The 25225-nt window shown below is 45.8% G+C and overlaps 1 protein-coding gene across 2 annotated transcripts in view; it reads left to right on the top strand.

Moving 5' to 3' along the window:
- Positions 1-16115, top strand: part of LOC148142204 (putative G protein-coupled receptor 139) — a 38259-nt gene extending 22144 nt beyond the window's left edge. Inside the window, exons 1-2 of one of the 2 annotated variants that reach the window (XM_087977030.1) lie at positions 11704-12007; positions 14978-16115. In XM_087977030.1, coding sequence (XP_087833156.1) covers positions 15055-15882 — 828 coding nt within the window. In that variant the 5' untranslated portion in view covers positions 11704-12007; positions 14978-15054 and the 3' untranslated portion in view covers positions 15883-16115. Of the gene's footprint in view, positions 1-11703; positions 12008-14977 lie in introns of those variants that run through there. The other variant, XM_087977031.1, reaches the window with a different exon arrangement.
- Positions 16116-25225: the final 9110 nt, after the last annotated feature.

Below are 25225 nucleotides of genomic sequence, written 5' to 3'. Positions count from 1 at the left end.
ATTTGTGACAGATATGGAAGGATCCCTTGGGGCCTTGGGAAGTGAGGGGGGAGGTGTGGGCGCAAGTTTTGCATTTCTTGCGGTTGCAGGGGAAGGTGCCGGGAGTGGAGGTTGGGTTGGTGGGGGGTGTAGACCTGACGAGGGAGTCGCAGAGGGAGTGATCTTTCTGGAACACTGATAGGGGAGGGAAGGGAAATATATCCTTGGTGGTGGGGTCTGTTTGGAGGTGGTGGAAATGACGGAGGATGATGTGATGTATCTGGAGGTTGGTGGGGTGGTAGGTGAGGACCAGTGGGGTTCTGTCCTTGTGGCAATTGGAGGGGCGGAGGAGCAGGAAGTGGAGGAGATGCGGTGGAGAGCATCGTCAACCACATCTGAGGGTAAATTGCGGTCTTTGAAGAAGGAGGCCATCTGGGTTGTTCGGTATTGGAATTGGTCCTCCTGGGAGAAGATGCGGTGGAGGCGAAGGAATTGGGAATATGGGATAGCGTTTTTACAGGGGGCAGGGTGGGAGGTGGTGTAATCTAGGTAGCTGTGGGATTCAGTCGGTTTATAGTAAACGTCCGTGTTGAGTCGGTTATCCGAGATAGAAATGGAGATGTCTAGGAAGGGGAGGGAGGAGTCTGAGACGGTCCAGGTAAATTTGAGGTCGGGGTGGAAGGAACACTGGCACCACCCCCCAACTTTTCCTCTACTACATCGATGACTGTATCGGTGCTACCTCATGCTCCCACGAGGAGGTTGAACAGTTCATCCACTTTACTAACACCTTCCACCCCGACCTCAAATTTACCTGGACCGTCTCAGACTCCTCCCTCCCCTTCCTAGACCTCTCCATTTTAGATTAGATTAGATTAGATTAGATTACTTACAGTGTGGAAACAGGCCCTTCGGCCCAACAAGTCCACACCGACCCGCCGAAGCGCAACCCACCCATACCCCTACATTTACCCCTTTAACGTAACACTACGGGCAATTTAGCATGGCCAATTCACCTGACCTGCACATCTTTGTGACTGTGGGAGGAAACCGGAGCACCCGGAGGAAACCCACGCAGACACGGGGAGAATGTGCAAACTCCACACAGTCAGTCGCCTGAGTCGGGAATTGAACCCGGGTCTCTGGCGCTGTGAGGCAGCAGTGCTAACCACTGGGCCACCGTGCCGCCCATATCTCGGAAGACCATCTCAACACGGACGTTTACTATAAACCGACTGACTCCCACAGCTACACCAGAGTTTGGTACATGACTGCATGGCTCCAAAACTCAAACCCTCTACTAATAAAAGCTAGCACACTGTATGCCTTCTTAACAACCTGAGTGGCAACTTTCAGGGATCTATGTACATGCACATGAAGATGTCTTGGCTCATCTATATCCAAGAATCTTACCAATCACCCAGTACTCTATATTCCTGTTACTCCTTCCAAAGTGCATCACCTCACACTTATCCACATTAAATTCCATTTGCCACCTCTCAGCTCAGCTCTGCAGCTTATCTATGTCTCTCTGTAACCTACAACATCCTTCAGCAATGTCCCTAACAATATTGACGTTAGTGTTGTCTGCAAATTTACTCACCCATTATTCTACGCCCTCATCCAAATCTTTATAAAAATGACAAACAGCAGTGGACCCAAAACAGATCCTTGCAGTATACCATTAGTAACTGAACTCCAGGTATGGACATTTCCCATCAACCACCACCCTCTGTCTTCTTTCAGCTAGCCAATTTCTGATCCAAACCGCTAAAACACCCTCAATCCCATGCCTCCGTATTTTGCGCAGTAGCCTACTTGGGGAACCTTATCAGTGCTCAGTGGTTAGCACGACTGCCTCGCAGCGCCAGGGACCTGGGTTCGATTCCAGCCTTGGGCGATTGCCTGTGTGGAGTTTGCACATTCTCCCTGTGTCTGCGAGGGCTTCCTCCGGGTGCTCCGGTTTCCTCCCACTGTCCAAAGATGTGCGGGTCAGGTGAATTGACCATGCTAAATTGCCCATAGTGATAGGTGCATTCGTAGGGAGTAGGTGAATGGGACTGGGTGGGTTATTCTTCAGAGGGTCGGTGCTGAAGGGCCTGTTTCCGCACTGTAGAGAATCTAATCTAATCTAATCAAATGCCTTACTGAAGTCCATATACACTACATCAACCGCTTCACCCTCATCCACCTGTTTGGTCACCATCTCAAATAACTCAATAAAGTTTGTGAGGCACGACCTAACCTTTACATGCTGACTATCCCTAATCAATGTATTCCTATTAAGATGATGATAAATCCTATCTCTTATGACCTTTTCCAACACTTCACCCACACTGAGGTAAGGCTCATTGATCTATAATTACTAGGGTTGTCTCTACTTGAACATGAGAGCAACATTGCTACTGCATCACTAAGTCCTGTCATCTCTCTCCATTTCGGTCATACATAGCCTCTTGTTCTTACTGAAAAGTTGAAAAATGTGTTGCTGGAAAAGCACAGCAGGTCACGCAGCATCTAAGGAACAGGAGAATTGACGTTTCGGGCATGAGCCCTTCTTCAGGAATGAAGAACGGCTTATGCCCGAAACGTCGATTCTCCTGTTCCTTGGATGCTGCCTGACCTGCTACGCATTTCCAGCAACACATTTTTCAGCTCTAATCTCCAGCATCTGCAGTCCTCACTTTCTCCTTCCTGAAAAGTTCACAGGTTCACAGTTACCCACATTATAATCTATCTACCAAATTGCGGTCCATTGCTTATCCATTTACAGACTCTATACCTTCTCTTGATAACCATGTTTACTGCCTATGTTAGTGCAATTGACACATTTAGTTAGAATATATTGGATCCAATTATCTAACCTGTTGATATAGTATGCAAAATGTTAAGAATCTAGCACTGGTCACTGCAGTCATTCACTTTTCTTAAAGTGTTAAAGAGTAATTTATCCATACTGCATTCCGGCTCAGTAACCAGTCCTCCCACATTCCTATGTAGCAGCTTTGAAAGCAGCATTTCCTGTGTAACAGGTATGACAAATTAAAAGATCCGTTTCAATTGCTGAGAAGTAGCCTCGAATGGTTGAATGGTCTCATTCTGTTCCTGTTTAAAACTCTTGATGGGCTGAATACGTGGAGTTGTGAATGGTGCTGAACATATTGGAACCATGAGAGAGTGCGACTGCAGATGCTGGAGGTCAGAGTTGAGAAGGTGCTGCTGAGAAAGCACAGCCAGTCAGGCAGCATCTGAGGAACAGGAGAATCGCCAGGAATGAGGTTTGTGGGCCGAGGCTGAGACACCAGTGGGAAGGGGGTGGTGTTGGGGGGAAGGAAGCTGAGAAAGCGATAGGTGGATGAAGGTGAGCAAGCAGCTGATAGGTCGGGGGGGAGATGATGAACGGGTCCGGAGGGCGGTGCCAAGTTGGAGGCTAGGGGCTAGGATAATGTGGGGGGAGGGGAAATGAAGAAGCTGTTGAAATCCACATTAATCCCATTTGTTTGCAGGGTCCTAAGACAGAATATGAGGCATTCTTCCTCCAAGAATTGGGTAGTAATAATTTGGCAGTGGAGGAGGCCCAGGACCTGCATGTCCTTGATGGTGTGGGAGGGGGTGTTGAAGTGTTCAGCCACGGGACGGTGGGGTCAGTGGGTGCGTGTGTCCCAGAGATCTTATCTAAAATGATCTGCAAGATGGTGTCCTGTCTCCCTGGGTTAGAGAAAACCACCCCGGGTGCAATGGATGCAGTAGCTGACATTGGTATAGATACAGGTAAATTTCTGACAGATGCGGAAGGATCCCTTTGGGGCCTTGGGTGGATATGAGGGGAGTGGTGTGGGCACAGGTTTTGCATTTCCTGTGGTGGTAGGGAAAGATGCCAGGAGTGGGGTGAGGGATGGTGGGAGACCATGGACCTGACAAGGGAGTCATGGAGGGAATGGTCTCTCCGGAATGCTGATCGGGGTAGGGAAGGATATATATCTGTTTTGAGGTGGCAGAAGTGGTGGAGGATAATGAGATGTATACGGAGGGTGGTGGAGTGGAATGTGAGGACCAGGGGGGTTTTGTCCTTGTTGAATTGGGAGGGGTGATATCCAAGGGCGGTGGTGCGCGAAGTGGAGCAGATGTGCTGGAGGATATTGTCAACCACATGGGAAAGGAAGTTGTGACCATGGAAGAAGTAGACCATCTGGGACTTTCTGAGGTGGAATTGGTCATCCTCGGAACAGATGTGGTGGAGGCGGAGGAATTGGGAATAAGGGATGGCATTTCACAGGAGGCAGGGCAGGAGAAGGTGTAGTTTAGGTAGCTGTGGGGGTCAGTGGGCTAGTAGTAGATGTCGATGGTTATTTTGGAAGAATGACTGAACAGCCCACTTCTGACTCTATGATGGAGGGAAGGCCATTGATGCTGCAGTTGCTGATGGCCCACAGTGCCTCATGGATGCCCAGTTTCCATTTGCTCAATCTTTTAGAAGTATGACCCACTTCTGTGGCAGGTAGTGCCACATAACACTGGGCAGTGTCTTCAGTATGAGGCTGAGACTTTCCCTTTGCCAGGACTGTGTACTGGGAGCTCCTACAGATACAATGAGGGACAGATTCATCTGTGAGAAGTAGTTTAGTGAAAATGTTTCCCTCTGTTGGTTCACCCATCACTCCCCTCAGTCTGTCTGCTGCGTATTTGAGGCCTTGCCCTGCTCAGTCAGTGGTGGGCGTGTGGAGACATTCTTGGTGACGGACATTGAGAGGAACTGATTTATCACGGAGGGCTGGTGTAGAGGACAATGATGTACATCATCTGGCAATTTCCTTGATCATTGTTTTAGAAACAAAATTCAATAAAATTTAGATGAGACCACCAAAACTGGAAACAAGACAATTTATTATGAACTTGCAAGGGCTTCAATTGCATAAGCGAATGAGCAAATTAGAACTTAGGTTAGTGTACAGTTATACCCTTTGAGCTGAGTGAGTTCATCGCTCCAGACTCCTTATTGCCCAATCTCTCTTACTGTGCCAAATCACTGCCCAGCTGTGCTCCACCCTTATTACTTTCCCCTTCCCCAGGTTGGCAACCTTCCTTTCTGTAAGTGCTGACACATACATTATTTTGTCGACAGTACATCTAGACCTGGTTTAACATTTTGTATCAATTCTGCTGGTACATTCCATCCTCAGACATCTCATTAACTTGTATCATTTTGTATAGCTCAAGCATTTCGGTTATCTCAGCTTTTTGCTGAAAACATAATTTTACAAAAAGAACTTTTTGTTATAGTAATTACACACCAAATTTAGTATTTAATTAACCACAATTATACACTGAAAAGTCCCTAAATACCTGCAGGGTTAATAGTTCTCTTGCTGTACCCCTTTTCTGTATGCTTTTTCTATATCTGCCAAAACAACACTTTACCCTATTTCTAACAATTCCCCCATTTCTTAACCATTTGTTGTTTTTGCAATCTTATTTTCTGCCCTCTTTTCACCCTATGGTGTCGAGTTTCACAATCTAGTCATTTCTGTCCTTTTTCAAACTCTAGGAGTAATCTGTTACTCTCTCTTTCTTGCGCTTGCGCTATTTTCATGACCATTATTAGTTGTTGTCCTCCCAAAGACATTACCAGCTTAACACACAATTTTAACACATTAAACTCTATCAGTAAACCTACAATTATTAGTAGCACATAAATGCCTAAATTCACTTACCATTTTCCCACCCGGTCAATCTCCAGTTACCCCATTCCCATCCCCATCCTTCATCTTTTCGGAGTTCATCTCCAGTTTGTCTTATATTGTTTATCTTTTTCTTTATTATTTCCGCCTTATGGAAGAGGTGTCTGGGATGAAGGTGCAGCATTCTTTACCAATCAGAGCACAAGTTCCCCCTTTTTCGGCCAAAAGATAGTCTAAAGCCATTCGATTTGTAAAGCTGTTAGTCTCGTGGCAATCACTTCAGTGGTTATGGCCGATATTTGGGATTGAGCTTCCCCCATTGCGCCGGCGGTACCATGAATTAAATTTTCAAGGGCGGCCGCCAGTTTCTGTATTTCCACCCCTGCCCTTGTAGTGCCGTAGTTTGGGAGCAGTGTCCACAGTAGACGGTCATCAGAGACCTCTCGGGTCTTACGTCTTATCCCCCCCTCCTTTCCCAGGTTGGGCTCATGCTTTTCTATTCGGAGGTGAGGGACTATATAAGCGAGGTAACAGCAGCAACTCCAACCTTTCTGGATTTGAGGAAGTGTTTATCACACGAACATATTTTTCCCCAGAAATAAATGGATAGGCCTTCAGACCACATACCGAATATGTTACGTTTAATATTCGGGGAGTGGTCGTGGCAGTGGCTTGACTAGTGTGGATACCAGACGGTTTTCCTAGTTGGAAAGGCGCAACATCATTCTGATTACAGAATAAGGTGGTATTTACTGCTCCTTTCAGTAGGGAGATTCTAAGACTATCAATAGTGCCCTGACTTTTCGGAGCTGGCCTTGGGAATCATCCCGCAAAGCTATATTTGCTTCTTTCAAATCTCCACTTTGTACTATTTGAACCCACATCAAATTGTTGTACATGGTATACTTCTTTTTTAGTGAGCGGTATTACCGAGGTGGGGATTCCAGATTCGCCATGGTGTGGGACCTCTGCACAGACCCAACAGTCAGCAAGTCCCTTTTGTTCAGCATAATTTTGGCATAGTGAAGTAAAGTGATTTTTCCCATCTCCTTGAATAGTTAGTACTACTAACGTTACAATACTATACGAATACCCGCCCATCTCTAACCCCTGTCTACCATCCTGCCTATCTGTCTTAATCTTTTAGGCGCCAGGGAGAGGTGAGTCCACACAGCCCTTACAATCAATAACAATATATATATCAGCAAACGTTAAAAGAGTCTTTTGTCTCAGTTCATTCTTTCTTTCTCAGCTTAACTTTCAGAGGGTTGTCTGTAGGATGATCATGCCACTCTGCAAATGGGGCGTTCACAGGACCTTTAACGCGAGTGTGATGACTCCAGCCTTTATCAACAGTCCGAATAGCTGTTTCACTAGTTAGGAGGGTTAGGAATGGTCCCTCCCAGATCGGGTGCAGTTTGGTATCTTTCCAGGACCCAATCACCCGGTTGTATTCGATGTACTGCAAACTCGAGTGGCGGTGTCTGTACCAACAGGCCTTTATTCCTAAGGATAGACAAAGAAGAGCCGAGCGCCACAGTATAGTTCTTTAAAAATTTATCATTGAACTCTGACCAGCCATTAGGCAGTCTTTCAGACTCGATAATGCTTCCCTCTATCCCATCTACTAGAGTATATTCATTGTGCTTTTTACCCTCAATCATCCAGGAGGACCCATCGATAAACAACCGACCTCTCGCATGCAATGGTATGTCTCTTAAGTTCATTTGCACTTTAGTCTGATATTCAGTAATATCAAGGCAGTCATGTTCTGGATTGCCAGGGGCCATCCCCCTCTCTCCACCACAGAAATGCAGCTGGATTCAAGCAACTGTCTGTGACTAACACAAGGTCATCCTGTTCTATTAAGATTGTCTCATATTTCAAGATCCTAGAATCTGTGAGCCATTGTCCTGCATTCTGATTTAAGAATTCTTTGCCTTTTACACCAGAAACCTTGAGACCTTTGTTAGTTAATTTAACACTGCTAGGTGTAAAGCTTGGATGATCGTGCTGCTCCCGTATCCACTAAAAACACTGTTTCCTCTCCTTCAGGTCCCATCTTTAAGTTTATCAAGGGTTTCTGGTGGGTCTCAGGAGGAGGGAACCCCTGACTCCCCTAATCTTCATCAAAAATCATCAATGATACCGCTTCTCTTTGTCGTCCTAACCTTGGACATTGTCTTTTAAAATTTCCTGTTTTTCCACAGTAATAACATCCTGCCAGTTGCTTCCTTCCCCTACCATCTGCTCTCTGTCTCTCTTGTCCTCCTCTGTTCTCTGATTCTAACTTTCTCGTTGTAATTTCTTCAACTGCTGCAACCATTATTTTAGCTTTTTGTTTTTGTTTCTCCACTTCCCTTTTCACACACACTTTCTGTGCCTCTTATAACAGATCTTCTATCTGTTTTTCACTCCAGCCTTCTAATTTCTGTAATTTCCTTTGTATGTCTGGCCATGATTTAGTCACAAAATGGACCTTTAAAAGTCCCTGTGCTACCGGATCTTCGGGATTCATTCCCGAATATTTTCTAGTGGCTTCTTTTAATCTCTGTAAAAAGGCTGTCGGGGCTTCCTCCTTTTCCTGTCTTACTTCAAAGACTTTTTAAAAATTCTGAGATATAGGTGCTGCTTCTTTAATACCCAAAATGACCATTTCTCGAAAGTCCCTAATTTTTCCTCTATCGTGTTCATCCATACCCTTCCAACATGGGTCCACATTGGGGAATTTGTTTTTGGCTGGTATAACTCCCTCACCCACTGGATGTCTCTTTTCCATTCCCTCAGAGCAGCTCTTCTAATCATGCCCCTTTCTTCTCCTGACCGTACCTGATGTGGGGGGCTGACTACTAAGGCTCCCCTAAAAGTAAGTTCCCGACTCTCCTCTACCAATAAGGCTATTGCTACCACTGCCTGCACACACTCTGGCCAGTAATGTAGCTTTCCATTCTTTAATTAACAATGAATTAGTGCAGTCATGTTTTAAATTAACCATGAATCAATATGACAAGTCACTGAGAATGTATGAAGGAATCCTGCCAATTAATATTGATTCAGGCTAACACAATTGAATTATTATAAATATTAATTATTAATTATATATATTATATATTTCAGGATGGAAACACAACAAGTGATTAAAACATTTTAAAAACTAATTGCGCAGTTCTGTTTGTTTACCAGTCACTTGTGACTTCTCATTCTGTTTCTGTAATTGTTTTGCTCGAGCACATTCATTTTTTAAGAACCTCAACAGATTCCATAGCACCTTTTGCAGTTAATTAAATCCCCAGTTTGGTGACAATATCTCGTCATGAACGCAAAACTGATTCTTCATGCCTCATCACAAAACTGTTGCCATAATCCAATTAACTTTTTTTTCATTCCCACTCCCTTGGGCTTAAAATTTAAGGATGACCTTGCTGCCCCCGTATCGACTAGGAAAACTAAGTCCTCTTTGTAAAGTCCCACCTTTAAATTTATCAAGGGTTCCTGGTGGATCCCGAGGGGCAGGAACTCCGGACACCCCTATTTTCATCAAGGTTCATAAACGGCACTGCCTTTACTTCCTTTTTCGGATCTGGACACTCTCTCTTAAAGTGACCTGTCTTTCCAGAGTAATAACATCCCGCCTGTGGGGATTTCCACTTTGATCCTTGTTCCTGTCTACCAGACCTCTTAACATCTCCTCCCTGATCCTTTCTCCTCACTTTATTTTCAACATGCTGCCCGCCACCATTCCGGTTTCCTTATCCTTTTAGTTTTGTCCTTTTCTTTATGAGGGGGGGAAAGTGAGGACTGCAGATGCTGGAGATCAGAGCTGAAAATGTGTTGCTGGAAAGGCGCAGCAGGTTAGGCAGCATCCAAGGAGCAGGAGAATCGACATTTCGGGCATGAACCCTTCTTCATTCCTGAAATGTCGATTCTCCTGCTCCTTGGATGCTGCCTGACCTGCTGCGCCTTTCCAGCATACACATTTTCAGCCCTTTTCTTTATTACCTCATTAACCGTGGCTTATCATTATTTTTGCCTTCTGTTTCTGCTTCTCATGTTACATTGCCAGATCAATTGCTGAGCCAATTTAACCAACTGAACAGCTTTAGGGCAACCTCATGGCCATTCCTCATCACCCAATGTTTTACTTAGACCTTGATTCTTTTAAAGAAATATTGCAATATTTCTTGCTCCCTGTAATGTCAAATACAATTTATCAATTTATGCTTGCTTTTCTTTAAAGCCTGTTCCTAACTATACATTTTGGAATCTTACTTGTAAACATATATTTATATATTATAAATTCATTTATTCAGTGTTTAATATGCAAAATGCACACAGTTCCCAACTCTGAAATCCACCACAGTCACCCGGTTCCAGTCCCCTGATTCAAATCCAAAACTAGTCCTCCCAAGTAGTCCTGACCAGTCATTGCTCAATTACAATGCTATAGGTCGTGAAATAACTAGAGCTGCCTTAAAAGGATTTGCCTATTCAAGTTAAAACTTCAACTGTCCTCCATAAATCGCTTTTATGTAAGGATAAAAGAGATTAGTTAGAAACTGATAGTAAGGCAGTCATGACCTGTAAAAAAAACATTTTATTTCATAATCTTGCAAAATCCTTAACCTTAAAAGAAATCATGTTAAAATTTCCATAATAGAAATCAGATTCAAAACAGTCCTGGATCTCAAGCTCCAGGAAACATTCAATCACCAACAAGCAAATGTGCATTCACACTGAATAACAAAGGGTTAAACTTTCTACTAGCTGTACAGCTCTTTTCTCTCTCTCTCTCTCTCTCACACAGACATCATGTTTCACAGACACCATGAGTTTCCCGCAACGACTTCTCTAGCTTTTGAATTAGTTACGAAGTGCACCCTCAGTAGCCCTTTAGCTACTAGCCCTTCTGACACGAAGCATAATCTGATTCCTCCTGACTGTAAGGCCTTTTTTCATTGACATTTTATCAGTTGTTTTTTATCCTTTCCTTGCATCCAAGGATTGTACTTCCAATCTCTTAACATTTTTCCTAAAGGACTGTCCATTCGGATGTGGTCCTTGGACATCCCTCTCATGTCTCTTTCTACATCTAAATTGCTATTCTTATTTCCCATTTTAATACTCGGCCGTTTTCTTTATATAATTTTAATTAACCTCTCTGAGGTTCGGTGTCACCTTCTTCCACACCCACTTCAGGGTCCTAATCTCCTAATTTCCCCTCTTAATAACCGGTCTAAGGCTGGGTGATCGAATCAGTTAGACACCTTACTTGTTAGATTAATCTAGCCAATTAAAGACTTTTATTCTCTATTTTTTTAAGTTGCCAATTCCCCTGTATACTTCTCGTACAGAACCGACCACCAAGGTAATACTTAAAGGTCAATTTTGGTCTGTGCACAAAAGTTACCTGGTCGAATGCGCGCCCCGTCCCACGGCAATACCAGACAGCAAAAACCATTGTCAATCTAGGTCGCCCGAAATTTACCTTTACCTGGGTCTTACAAGAGTAACCCGACTGAACCACCACGTCTTAGTGACCTTTGCACCACGGCGAAACAGCAAGTAATGCTCCAAATCCCAGTTGTTCGTGAATGCCGACCAACCCACCACGACTCAGCGCACCTAGAACCACGGCGAAACAGCAAGTACTGCTGCAAATCCCGGCCGCCCTCGAATGCGGGTCTTAAGTCCATAAGAGTTACCCGACCAACCCGCCGTGTCTCAATGCACCTCGCTCGTGGCAACCCACTGCGTCATAGTTCACCTTGTCCGTGACAAAAACTAACAACAAATGTCGCTGCAAATCTAGATCGGTCTTGTGTACATAAGAGTTACCCGACAAACCACCACGTCTCAGCGCACCTAGAACCACGGCAAAACAGCAAGTACTGCTGCAAATCCCGGCCGCCCGCGAATGCAGGTCTTAAGTCCATAAGAGTTACCCAACCAACCCGCCATGTCTTAGTGCGCCTCGCTCGTGGCAAAGACTGACAGCAAAACAAAACCCGCTGCCTATACCGGTCGCCCGGATAATACTTATTTAAGAACTTTTTCTTACCCGGGTCTTATGCACAAGAATTACCCGACTGAACCCGCCGCGTCGCATCTGCCCGTCTTGTTTCCAGGGTCTCTCAGTCCGGATCTCGCTCGCCCGAGCCGCCGCAGCAACAAGGGGAAACTAGAGATCGCCGAAATCAGCGAGGTGTACCTTCTCCGTTTCTCCAAGAATGCCGAGCGACTGGAGCTTGGGATCCCGGAACAAGTCTCCAAATCTGTTTGAATCAAAATTCAATAAAATTTAGATGAGACCACCAAAACTGGAAACAAGGCAATTTATTACGAACTTGCAAGTAAGGGCTTCAATTGCATAAGCAAATGAGCAAATTAGAACTTAGGTGAGTGTACAGTTATACCTTTTGAGCTGAGTGAGGTCATCTCTCCAGACTCCTTATTACCCAATCTTTCTTACAGTGCCAGACCACTGCCCAGCTGTGCTCCACCCTTGCTGTGGTTCTGTTCGCCGAGCTGGAAGTTTTTGTTGCAAACGTTTCGTCCCTGTCTAATAAGTGCTCCACCCTTATTACTTCCCCCTTCCCCAAGTTGGCAACCTTCCTTTCTGTAAGTGCTGACACATACATTTGTTTTGTCGACAATACATCTAGATCTGGTTTAACATTTTGTATCAATTCTGCTGGCACATTCCATCCTTGGACATTTCATTAACTTGTATCATTTTGTGTAGCTCAAGCATTTCGGTTATCTCAGCTTTTTGCTGAAAGCATAATTTTACAAAAAGAACTTTTTGTTACAGTAATTACACACCAAAGTTAGTATTTAATTAGCCACAATTATACACTGAAAAGTCCCTAAATACCTACAGGGTTAATAGTTCTCTTGCTGTACTCTTTTTCTATATCTGCCAAAACAACACTTTACCCCATTTCTAACAATTGTTTACCTGCTACCATGAGATTTCCCAGATTCTGGAATCCTTGTTGAGGAATTCCAGGGTCAGTCCTTACCTGACTTCAGATTAGATTCCCTACAGTATGGAAACAGGTCCTTAGTCCCAACCAGTCTACACCAACCCTCCGAAGAGTAACCCACCCAGACCCATTTCCCTCTGACTAATGCACCTAACACTATGGGCAATTTAGCATGGCCAATCCACCTGACCTGCACATCTTTGTGACTGTGGGAGGAAACTGGACCACCCAGAGGAAACCCACGCAGACACGGGTAGGATGTGCAAACTCCACACAGACGGTCACCCAAGGCTGGAATCGAACTTGGGACCCTGGTGCTGTGAGGCAGCAGTGCTAGCCACTGAGCCACTGTGCCGCCACCGCCACCACCACTACTACTACTACTACTGGAGAGTCTGTCCTGCTGGTGGGACAGGATATACCCAGGGATGGTGATGGGGCTTCATGAAGTATTCCCCATGAGGTCTGATTCTGAGAGTATGACAATGTGAGACTGTTTCCTGATTGGTCAAAATGAGGAATAAAGGCGACAATGGAGCAGGGCAGAATCACTTAACAAGCTGAATGAGAGGCACTATATCTGAATATGTGCTGTATTCTCAAAAAAGGATTGATGAACTAAGTGTATCCCCTGAGGGAAATGGATGTGATTTAATGGCATTAGAGAGACATGGCTACGGGGTGACTGATATTGGAAACTGAATATCCAGAACATTTTACAGCTGGGGGTGTTATATAAAACTGAAAAGGAGGTGGGGTACATCACTGAATAAGGGGCAGCATCTGCATGATCGTAAAAGAGGAACTTACATTAAATGATCGAGATATTGTCTTCATCTTTTTGGCTTTGTGTGCAAAGTGTCAATTGAGGTGAGTTTGGGGAGAGATTCCCACCATGTGGCTGAGTGGATCTCACCAAACTTAGTGTTCAGAAGAGCCTTTGTGATTTGGATCTTTAGGACTCCATCACATTTTGTAACCGACATTCCCCAAAGCATTCTATAACTGACATTCCCCTGAATGTTTTATAATCAACATTCTCTGGAACATTCTATAACTGACATTCTCCAGAAAGTTCTGCAACTGACATTCCACAAAACATTCTTTGACCAACATTTCCTGTAACATTCTATAATCAACTTTCTCCAGAATATTCTGTAACCCACATTGTCCAGCTCATTCCATAACGCATAGTCTCCGGAATGTTGTGTAAGTAACATTCTCTGGAACATTCTATAGCCGACATTCTCCAGAACATTCGACACCTGACCTGTGAAAGGCCGGATATCAGTAAATTGAAAAAAAGATGAGCCCGAGGGAAGAATATGTTTTCCTTGTGTTCACATTTCTTCTCGAATCATTCTTGTGGGATATAGGTAAAGTAGTGTTACTTCTGCAAACATAACTGCTTATGCAAACCTACACCAGTGTATAATGGTTTCAGCAAAGAGCTGAGTTAGCTAAAATGTGCATACAAGAATGGAACGTGCCTGCAAACAATGGAAGATGTTACCGACAAATAGATAAGTTGAAAAAGAACATCAAGATATTCCAAGCTCAGCAAATTTCCCTCATGTCAGCACTGAAGCGAGCCAAGTCACTTATAGAGGGGAGGGTCTCCCGGCTTGGAGTAGGGGAAGAAGTAAACAAGGGCGGGGCACAGCTGGACAGGGGCAGAACACAATAAGGAATATTGATAGGTTTGAAGGCCAATGAGGTAAACTGGGAAGTACCGAGAATTAAAGTGTATAAATTATGGAGTAATTTCTGGATTGGGGTGGCTAATTGCTAGTCACCCCTTCTTGAAAGAATGTTTCAATAAAATTCGCTGTTTCAGAATTTGATTCGGACTGAAATTTATTATATTGTGAGCTCTGTTTCTCACAATTCTATAGCCGACATTTCCCAGAACATTCTATAACCATCGTTCTCCTCTTCAGAGAATTAACCACAATTCAAACTAAAAGACAGAAATTTCCAAACTCCATTTGGCCTCAATGAACTGGGAGAGAATCCTTCAAGATGGCAATTTTTTCACTCTCCATATTAGGAGCTGTAAAGAAGTGACCTGTGTCAGCTCTCAAGTGATTGAGAGTGTGGTAATGTTCTAGAAACCATCTGTTCTTATGAATGTGTGTTTGGGGAGGGAGTCTTTGTGTTTTAAGTCACATTTTTGTAACTAATTTGGAAGCTCCCATTTGTTATTTCAGCTACAATTATTTCATTAAATCTCTGAATACAGTGACACATTTGAAAATCTCACTATGTCCTCAATCAAACTGGTAATTTTACCTCCAGGCTGATGTATAATATGTTTGTTTTCCTTCCTCACAGTTAACATCGTGACGATCTATGTCCTGCTTTATAAAGATTGTGGATTGTCTCCATGTGTCAGACGTTACCTGGGGGCCATGGCAGTGGCGGATCTACTGGTCATTATCTTCGACCTGATATTGAGACACATTCCCATTGTTTATAAGGAACAGTTTTATTTCCTGAAGTCCATCCCTGTGTGTAATATCCACGCCGTCCTGCTTTATGCAGCCACTGACTGCTCTGTCTGGTTCACCGTCACTTTTACCTTTGATCGATTTGTAGCCATTTGTTGCCGGAAGCTGAAAAGTAAATATTGCAGTGAGAAAATGGCAGCTGTGGTTCTGGGAACAGTGACTGCGCTGAGCTGTTTAAAGAACATTTTCTGGTATTTTATGCTCACAGCTCGTTATTGGCTGGGGAACATCCCCTGGCTTTGTGAGGTAACAGACGATGTTAAATTGTCTCGTGTCTGGGTCACAATCGAGTTCCTCCATAACATTCTTACCCCGGCTTTCCCATTTCTCCTGATTGTGCTGCTCAATGTTCTCACTGTCAAACACATTTTAGTGACCAGCAGAGCCCGCAGCAGACTCCGGGCTCACAGCAGTGGGGACGTTCGATGTGACACAGAAATGCAAAATCGAAAAAAATCCATCATTTTACTGTTTGTGATCTCAGCTAATTTCATCCTGTTATGGTCAACGCTAATGGTGTTTTCTATATGGTACCGGATGTATAATATTGGGTATCGGTCTGTATATTTAGATTGGTTTGTGCAGGAGTTGGGCTTCATGCTGCAGCTCCTCAGTTGCTGCACAAACACCGCGATTTATGCCGTGACCCAGACTAAGTTCAGACAGCAGCTGATGAATGTGCTGAAATATCCCTTTACCCAAATTCAATCAATCAAATTCACTCATTAATCAATCCATCCAGGAGTTTCTTCTTTCAGTTCAGTGTTTCAGCATCGGAGCAGCCTCTCGCTGTGGGAACAAACTGAGGGTACTGTTGGTTTGTCCAAGCTTATCCCATAGGGGGTTACAGGGACACATTTCAATGTTTCTCTCAACTCAGGGGCCAATGAGAAAAGGCACCACTGACTGTATCAATAACTTTAATTTATAAATAATAAAAATATTCATTAAAAATTGCCAAGCTGTAAACTATATTGTTGTTTGTCTTTGTGTTGAAGAAGCTGAGCTGGAGAGAGACAGACTCAGCCCAAAGTCCTGGACCTCAGGGAGGGGAGGGGATCAGGCCTGAGCTCGGGAGTTGAGTTTAAGTCACTCTGTCCTTGCTTTTACATCTGATGTTATCCAGCTTGCTCCATTCTCCTTTACTCTCTCTTTCTCTTGCACTCTCTTTCTACTTCTAAATCACCGTCTCACTGACTTACATCACGCTTGTGTTTCCTACTTGGTGATGTTCTTACAGGCCGTATCTATGGAATAGAGCGTGGATAGGTTCGCAGGCCGTATCTATGGGAATAGAGCGGGGATGGTTCACAGGCCGTATCTATGGGAATAGAGCGGGGATGGTTCACAGGCCGTATCTATGGGAATAGAGTGGGGATGGGTTCACAGGCCGTTTCTATGGGAATAGAGCAGGGATGGATTCGCAGGCCGTATCTATGGGAATAGAGCGGGGATGGGTTCGCAGGCCATATCAAATGGAATAGAGCGGGGATGGGTTCGCAGGCCGTATCTATGGGAATAATCTAGGGATGGGTTCGCAGGCCGTATCTATGGGAATAGAGCGGGAATGGATTTGCAGGCCATATCTATGGGAATAGAGTGGGGATGGGTTCGCAGGCCGTATCTATGGGAATAGAGCGGGGATGGGTTCACAGGCCGTATCTATGGGAATAGAGTGGGGATGGGTTCACAGGCCGTATCTATGGGAATAGAGTGGGGATGGGTTCACAGGCCGTTTCTATGGGAATAGAGCAGGGATGGATTCGCAGGCCGTATCTATGGGAATAGAGCGGGGATGGGTTCACAGGCCGTATCTATGGGAATAGAGCGGGGATGGTTCACAGGCCGTATCTATGGGAATAGAGTGGGGATGGGTTCACAGGCCGTTTCTATGGGAATAGAGCAGGGATGGATTCGCAGGCCGTATCTATGGGAATAGAGCGGGGATGGGTTCGCAGGCCATATCAAATGGAATAGAGCGGGGATGGGTTCGCAGGCCGTATCTATGGGAATAATCTAGGGATGGGTTCGCAGGCCGTATCTATGGGAATAGAGCGGGAATGGATTTGCAGGCCATATCTATGGGAATAGAGTGGGGATGGGTTCGCAGGCCGTATCTATGGGAATAGAGCGGGGATGGGTTCACAGGCCGTATCTATGGGAATAGAGTGGGGATGGGTTCACAGGCCGTATCTATGGGAATAGAGCAGGAATGGATTTGCAGGCCGTATCTATGGGAATAGAGCGGGGATGGGTTCGCAGGCCATATCAAATGGAATAGAGCGGGGATGGGTTTGCAAGCCGTATCTATGGGAATAGAGCGGGAATGGATTTGCAGGCCATATCTATGGGAATAGAGCGGGGATGGGTTCGCAGGCCGTATCTATGGGAATAGAGCGGGGATGGGTTCGCAGGCCGTATCTATGGGAATAATGTAGGGATGGGTTCGCAGGCCGTATCTATGGGAATAGAGCGGGGATGGGTTCGCAGGCCGTATCTATGGGAATAATGTAGGGATGGGTTCGCAAGCCGTATCTATGGGAATAGAGCGGGAATGGATTTGCAGGCCATATCTATGGGAATAGAGTGGGGATGGGTTCGCAGGCCGTATCTATGGGAATAGAGCGGGGATGGGTTCGCAGGCCGTATCTATGGGAATAATGTAGGGATGGGTTCGCAGGCCGTATCTATGGGAATAGAGTGGGGATGCGTTCACAGGAGAACTGAATAGAGATGGGTACACAGGCCATTGCTCGGGGAACAGAGTGAGGAAGAGTTCACAAGTCATTGGTAGGAGAACAGAGTAGGGATGGGTTTTCAGGCTGTTGCCAGAGAAACAAAGTGGGAATAAGTTCACAATTCATTGCCCGGGAGAACAGAATGGGGATGGGCTCACAGGCCATTGCTAGGACATCTGGCTGGTGACATTTTCACAGGTAGTTTTTGCAGATACCAGTGGTGATCTGTATGCAGGCTGTTGCAAGGCAAACAGATTATGATGGGCTCACAGGCCATTGCTGGGAGAACAGAGTGGCAGTGGGTTCACAGCCCATTACAAGGGGAACAGAGTGAGGACCAGTTCACACACCACTCCTAATGATAGTGTTGGGGATGAGATCACAGGCTTTTGCTAGGGGAACAGAGAAGGGATGGGTTAATAGACCGCTACCAAAGGAACTGAATTGTGAATGGGTTACAGTCCGTTGCTGATAGGACAGCGTTGGGATGTGTTCCCAGGCTGTTCCTAGGGGAACAGACTGGGGATAGTGTCACAGGCCATTACTGGGAGAACATAGTGTGGATTGTTTCACAGGACGTTGTTAGGAGGACAGAGATGGCTGGGTTCACTGGGAAACTGAATTGGGAATGGTTTCACATGCAGTTGCTAGGACAACAGAGTGGGGACGGGTTCACATACAGTTCTTAGGACAACAGAGTGGGGTTAGGTTCACATGCCACTGTTAGGAGAACAGAGTGGGGATGGGTTCACAGCCCATTGCTAGGTGAAGAGTGCAAATGTGCTGAAAATGTATTGCTGGAAAGCACAGCAGGTCAGGCAGCATCCAGGGAACAGGAGAATCGACGTTTCGGGCATAAGCCCTTCTTCAGGAAGGGCTTATGCCCGAAGGGCTTATGCCCTAATACATTTTCAGCTCTGATCTCCAGCATCTGCAGACCTCACTTTCTCCTCGAAGAATGCAAATGTGTTGACAGGCTGGTAGTAGGTGAACAGAGTGGCAATTTGGTCACAGGTTGTTGCTAGGTGTAGAGTGGGGATAGGTTCCCAAGCATTTGCCGGGAGAACAGACTGGCGATGGGGTCACAGGCTTTTCCAAGAACAACAGAGTGTGGGTGGGGCCACAGGCTATTGCCACGTGAACAGAATGGGACAGAGACCGTTGCTCGTGAAACAGAATGGGAATGGGTTCACAAGCTGGCACAAGGAGAACAGAGTGAGGGACATCACGGTGTCTCAGTGGTTAGCACTGCTGCCTCACAGCACCAGGGTCAATTCCAGCATTGGGTGACTGTCTGTGTGGAGGTTGTACATTCTCCCTGTGTCTGTGTTGGTTTCCTCCGGGTGCTCCGGTTCCCTCCTACATTCCAAAGATGTGCAGGTCAGGTGAAACCATGCTAAATTGCCCATAGTGTTAGGTGCATTAGTCAGAGGGAAATGGGTCTGGGTGGGTTACTCTTCGGAGGGTTGGTGTGGACTGGTTGGGCTGAAGGGCCTGTTTCCACACTGTAGGAAATCTAATCTAATCTAATCAGTTCACACGCCATTGCTTGGGAAACAGACTGGGAATTGGTTCAGAGGCTAGGGGAACAGAGAGAGGATGGGGTCACAGTCCATTGCTAGGAAACTAGAATGGGGATAGAGGTCACAGGCCATTGCTAAGAGAACAGATTGGGGATGGGGTCACAGGCCGCTGTTAGGGGAACAACGTTGGAATAGGTTCACAGTTCATTGATCAAGAACAAAGAACAAAGAAAATTACAGCACATGAACAGACCCTTTAGGCCAGAGAAAGTGAGGACTGCAGATGCTGGAGTACCAGAATTGAAAAATGTGGTGCTGGAAACACACAGCAGGCCAGGCAGCATTCGAGGAGCAGGAGAATCGACGTTTCGGGCATAAGCCCTTCTTCAGGAATGAGGCTGGTGTGCCAAGCGGGCTGAGATAAAAGGTAGGGGGGAGGGAATTTGGGGGAGGACCTCTGGGAATACGACAGGTGGAAGGAGGTGAGGGTGAAGGTGATAGGCTGGAGAGGGGGTGGGGGCGGAGAGGTCGGGAAGAAGATTGCAGGTCAAGAGGGTGCTGAATCCGAGGGTTGGGACTGAGATAAGGTGGGGGAGGGGAAATGAGGAAGCTGGAGAAATCTACATTCATCCCATGTGGTTGGAGGGTTCCTAGGCGGAAGATGAGGCACTCTTCCTCCAGGCGTCATGTGGCCAGGGTCTGGCGATGGAGGAGGCCAAGGACCTGCATGTCATTGGCGGAGTGGGAGGGGGAGCTAAAGTGTTCAGCCACGGGCAGTTGGGTTGGTTGGTGTGGGTGTCCCAGAGGTGTTCCCTGAAATGTTTCGCAAGTAGGTGGCCTGTCTCCCCAATGTAGAGGAGACCACATTGGGTGCAGCGGATACAATAAATGATGTGTGTGGAGGTGCAGGTGAATTTGCGACGGATATAGAAGGATCCATTGTGGGCTTGGAGGGTGGTGAGGGGGAAGGTGTGGGCGCACGTTTTGTACTTGTGGATGCAGGGAAAGGTGCCGGGAGTGGAAGTTGGGTTGGTGGGGGGTGTGGACCTGACGAGGGAGTCGCGGAGGGAGTGGTCTCTCCTGAATGCTGATAGGACTAGAGAGGGAAATATATCCCTGGTGGTGGGGTCTGTCTAGAGGTGGCGGAAATGACGGAGGATGATACGATGTATCCGGAGGTTGGTGGGTGGAAGGTGAGGACCAGTGGGGTTCTGTCCTGGTGGCGATTGGAGGGGCGGGGTTCAAGGGCGGAGGTGCCGAAAATGGAGGAGAAGCGGTGGAGAGCATTGTTGATCAGGTTGGAAGGAAAATTGCGGTCTTTGAAGAAGGAGGTCATTTGAGATGTTCGGTAGTGGAATTTGTCCTCCTGGGAGCAGATGCGGCAGAGGCGGAGAGATTGGAATATAGGATGGCATTTTTACAGGGGGCAGGGTGGGAGGAGGTGTAATCTAGGTAGCTGAGGGAGTCGGTCGGTTTGTAATAAATGTCTGTGTTGAGTCGGTTGCCCGAGATAGAAATGGAGAGGTCTAGGAAGGGGAAGGAGGAGTCTGAGACGGTCCAGGTAAATTTGAGGCCGGGGTGGGAGGTGTTAGTAAAGTGGATGAACTGTTCAACCTCCTCGTGGGAGCACGAGGTAGCACCAATACAATCATCGATGTAGTGGAGGAAAAGGTGGAGGGTGGTGCCAGTGTAGCTGCGGAAGGTGAACTGTTCCACATATCCGACGAAGAGGTAGGCATAGCTGGGGCCCATACAGGTGCCCACGGCTACTCCTTTGGTTTGAAGGAAGTGGGAGGATTGGAAGGAGAAGTTGTTAAGAGTGAGGACCAGTTCAGTCAGTCGAAGGAGGGTGTCAGTGGAAGGGTACGGGTTGGGTCGGCGGGAGAGGAAGAAGTGGAGGGCTTGGAGGCCTTTGTGATGGCGGATGGAAGTGTATAGGGACTGGATGTCCATTGTGAAGATAAGGCATTGGGGGCCGGGGAAGCAAAAATCATGGAGGAGGTGGAGGATGTGGGTGGTGTCCCGAACGTAGATGGGGAGTTCTTGGACTAAGGGGGATAGGACAGTGTCGAGGTATGCAGAGATGAGTTCGGTGGGGCAGGAGCAGGCTAAGACAATGGGGCAGTCGGGTTTGTGGATTTTGGGCAGGAGGTAGTAACAGGCGGTGCGGGTTGTGGGACTATGAGGTTGGAGGCAGTGGATGGGAGATCTCCTAAGGTGATGAGATTATGGATGGCCTGGGAGATGATGGTTTGTTGGTGTGAGGTGGGGTCATGGTCAACAGGGCAGTGGGAGGAGGTGTCCGTGAGTTGGCGTCTAGCTTCAGCGGTGTAAAGATTGGTTTGCCAAACTACCACTGCGCCTCCCTTCAGCCCTCCAAGCCTGCACTGAAACAGATCCTTTATCTAAACCTGCCACCTATTTTCTAAAGGTATGTATCCCTCTGCTCCCTGCCCAATTATGTATATGTCTCGATACATCTTAAATGACAGTATCATGTCAGCCTCTACCGCTTCTGTGGCAATGCATTCCAGGCACCCACCACCCTCGGTGTAAAGGACTTTCCACACAAAACTCCCTTAAACATTTCACCGCTTATCTTGAACTCATGACCACTAGCAATTGAATCTCCCATTCTGGGAAAAAGCTTTTTGCTACCCACCCTGTCTATACTTCTCATGGTTTTGTAGACCTCAATCAGGTCCCTCCTCAACCTCCATGTTTCTCATGAAAGTAATCCTTATCGACTCAACCTCTCTCTCAACCTTCTTGACCAGTCTATTGAAATGGGTTGGCACCTCAGGGTGCAATGGACCTAGATCTCTCTGTACATCAATTTTCCCCAGGGCGTTTCCGTTTACCATATAGTTTGCTCTTGAATTGGATCTTCCAAATGCATCACCTTGCATTTGCTTGGATTAAACTCCATCTGCCATTTCTCTGCCCAACTCTCCAATCTACCTATATTCTGTGGAGTTCTCTGACAGTCCCCTTCACTATGACTCCACCAATCTTAGTGTCATCTGAAAAATTGTTAATCGGACCACATACACCTTCCTCTAGAACATTTATATATATCACAAACAACAGTGGCCCAGCACAGATCCCTGTAAGTCTCTTCTACCAATACACTCTGTCCCCTGTTGCCCAACCAGTTCTCTAGCATCCAGCTAGTACACCCTGGATCCCAGGCAACTTCACTTTCTCCATCAGCCTACCATAGGGAATGCCTTACTGATGTACATGTCATGTACATACTGACATGTACAGCTCTTCCCTCATCAATCAACTTTGTCACTTCCTCAAAGAATTCTATTCAGTTGTTAAGACATGACTGTAATGAAAATTGGTTGTACTTTAACAGAGTTAAAGGCAGTAGAACTATCAGCCACAGCACCAAGTGTTCTCAATAAGGTAACAATGTAACACTTGTCAAACAACTCAATTAGATTGTTGCCTGAAAATAAAAACAAATTCAAATTCAGCCAATCAGTTTACATTATACCCCGAAAAATATCCAATTTGAATTGAGCATATTGACCAACTTAAAAGCCAATGACACAATCCAATGCTCTGGGGTATAAGACCAGGGAAAATTGAACAGTTGAGAGGAGAACTGCCAACCCCAGCATGTAAACAGATTGCTTGTAAAATAGCTCTCTTAAAAGTACCTTTTTTGATCAGTAACCTGTGAAGCAGAAATTCCTAAGAAGAAAAGAAGACACAGGAAGATCCAAATAGAAGAACTAAAAGCTACGTGGTTTTGAGAGAAGAAGTATTGTTTTGTAATTCTTAACTGGGTGTTTTATCAGACTAGTATAATAGAAGGGAAGGTAAAAGATAGGTTAGGGGAAGAACTTGTGAATAGTTGTTAGTTAATTGTTCTCTGTTATACTTTAAGGTATAAAGTTGTTAATTTTTACTTGAAATAGTTCTGGGCCACTTGAATTTTTACAGATTACTGCACGGGATGAATATTTTCTGCGTTGCTGGTTTTAAATTAAGCAGGAGAGTATACCTGTGTCATAACATGACCTTCCCTGCACAAACCATGTTGCTGATCACTGATGAGCCTATTTTCTTCCAAATGTAAATAGATCCTATCCCTCAGTATCTTCTCCAGCAGCTGCCCTACCACTGACGCCAGTCTCACTGGTCTATAATTATTTGGATTGTCCCTGCTACCCATCCGAAACAAGGGGAAAACATTAGTAATTCTCCAGTCCTGAGGGAACCCACCCATGTTAAAGGATGCTGCAAGGATATCCTTTAGTGCACAGCAAGGACAACAGAGTGGGGATGAGTTCACAGGCAGTTGCTAGGAGAACAGAGTGAAGACGGGATCACAAACCATTGCTAGGGCAACAGAGTGCCCATAGTATCTCAGACCATTGCCAGGGAATGGGAATTGGAAATGGGTCACATTCACGGAACAGTGTCATACCTGCCTCTTCCACCTTGGCCAGCATCGCATTCTAAGCATGGGTTTCACAGACTGTTGCTAGGAGAACAGAGCAGCGATTTATTCACAGGTTGTTGCTCAGTGTACAGAGTGAGGATGGATTCCCAGGCAGGTGCTAGAAAAACAGAGCGGGGATGCAGTCACTGGCAGTTGCCTGGAGAGCAGATTGGGGATGTGTTCAAATCCCATTGCTCAGAGAACAGAGTGGGAATAGGTTCACAGGTCGATGCAAGGTGAACAGAGTGGGGATGGAATCATAGGCCGCTGTTATGGAAACAACGTTGAGATAGGTTCACAGTGTGTTGAACAAAAAAAACAAAGAAAATTACAGCTCAAGAAGAAATACTTTGTCCCTCCAAGACTACACCGAAACAGATCCTCCATCTAAACCTGCCGCCTATTTTCTAAGGATCCGTGTCCATCTGCTCCTTGCCCATTCATGTACCTGTCTAGATACATCTTAAATGACAGTGTCATACCTGCCCCTTCCACCTTGGCGAGCAGCGCATTCCAAGCATCCACCACCCTCTGCGTATAGAATTTCCCACGTATGTCTCCCCAGAGGGGAGAGGCCATTTTGGATTTGGTGCTCATCAATGAGCCAGGACAGGTGGCAGATCTCATGGTGGGAGAGCACTTTGGTGAAAGTGATCACAACTGCCTCATATTTAGCATAGCCTTGGAGAGTGAAAGCAGCAGTTACCAAGGAAAGATAGCTAATTGGTGAAAAGCAAATTGTGACGCTATCAGACAGGAGTTGGGAAGTACCGACTCTGAGCAATTGTTCCACAGAAAGGTTGTAACAGACACCTGGAGACTATTTAAGGAGCAGTTGTTGTGAGTGATGCACGAAGTTGTTCCTCTGAGACAGGTAAGAAGGGGATAAGATTAAGGAACCTTGGATGACAAGAACAGAGGAACTTCTCATGAAAAGGAAGAAGGCAGTTTAAGTAAGATGAAGGAAGCAAGGATCTAGCACAGCTTTAGAGGATTACAGGCTTGCTAGAAAGGAGCTCAGAAATGGACGAGGAGAGCCAGGAGGGAGCACGAAAAAGGCTTGAAAAGAAGGATTAGGGAGAACCCAAAGGCATTTTACTCATACATGAGGAATAAGAGAATGATCAGAGACAAGGTAGGGCCAATCAGGGATAGCGGAGGGAACTTGTGCATGGAGTCTGAACAGATAAGGGCAAACCCTAAATGGGTTTTTTGCTTTGGTTTTCACCAAGAAAAGGGAACTTGTTGGAAATGACAACTTTGAGGAGCTGGGATACAGTCTTGACCAGGTCAAGATTGATGAAGTTGATGTGCTGGAAATTTTGGAAAATATTAAGATTGATAAGTCCCCA

This window comes from Chiloscyllium plagiosum, unplaced genomic scaffold (assembly GCF_037043375.1).
Source record: "Chiloscyllium plagiosum isolate Xiang-an unplaced genomic scaffold, Cpla_swu_hap1 HiC_scaffold_30, whole genome shotgun sequence".
Taxonomy (NCBI): domain Eukaryota; kingdom Metazoa; phylum Chordata; class Chondrichthyes; order Orectolobiformes; family Hemiscylliidae; genus Chiloscyllium; species Chiloscyllium plagiosum.
The sequence above is the reverse complement of the archived record's forward strand: the minus strand, read 5'-3'. Positions and strand labels throughout refer to the sequence as shown.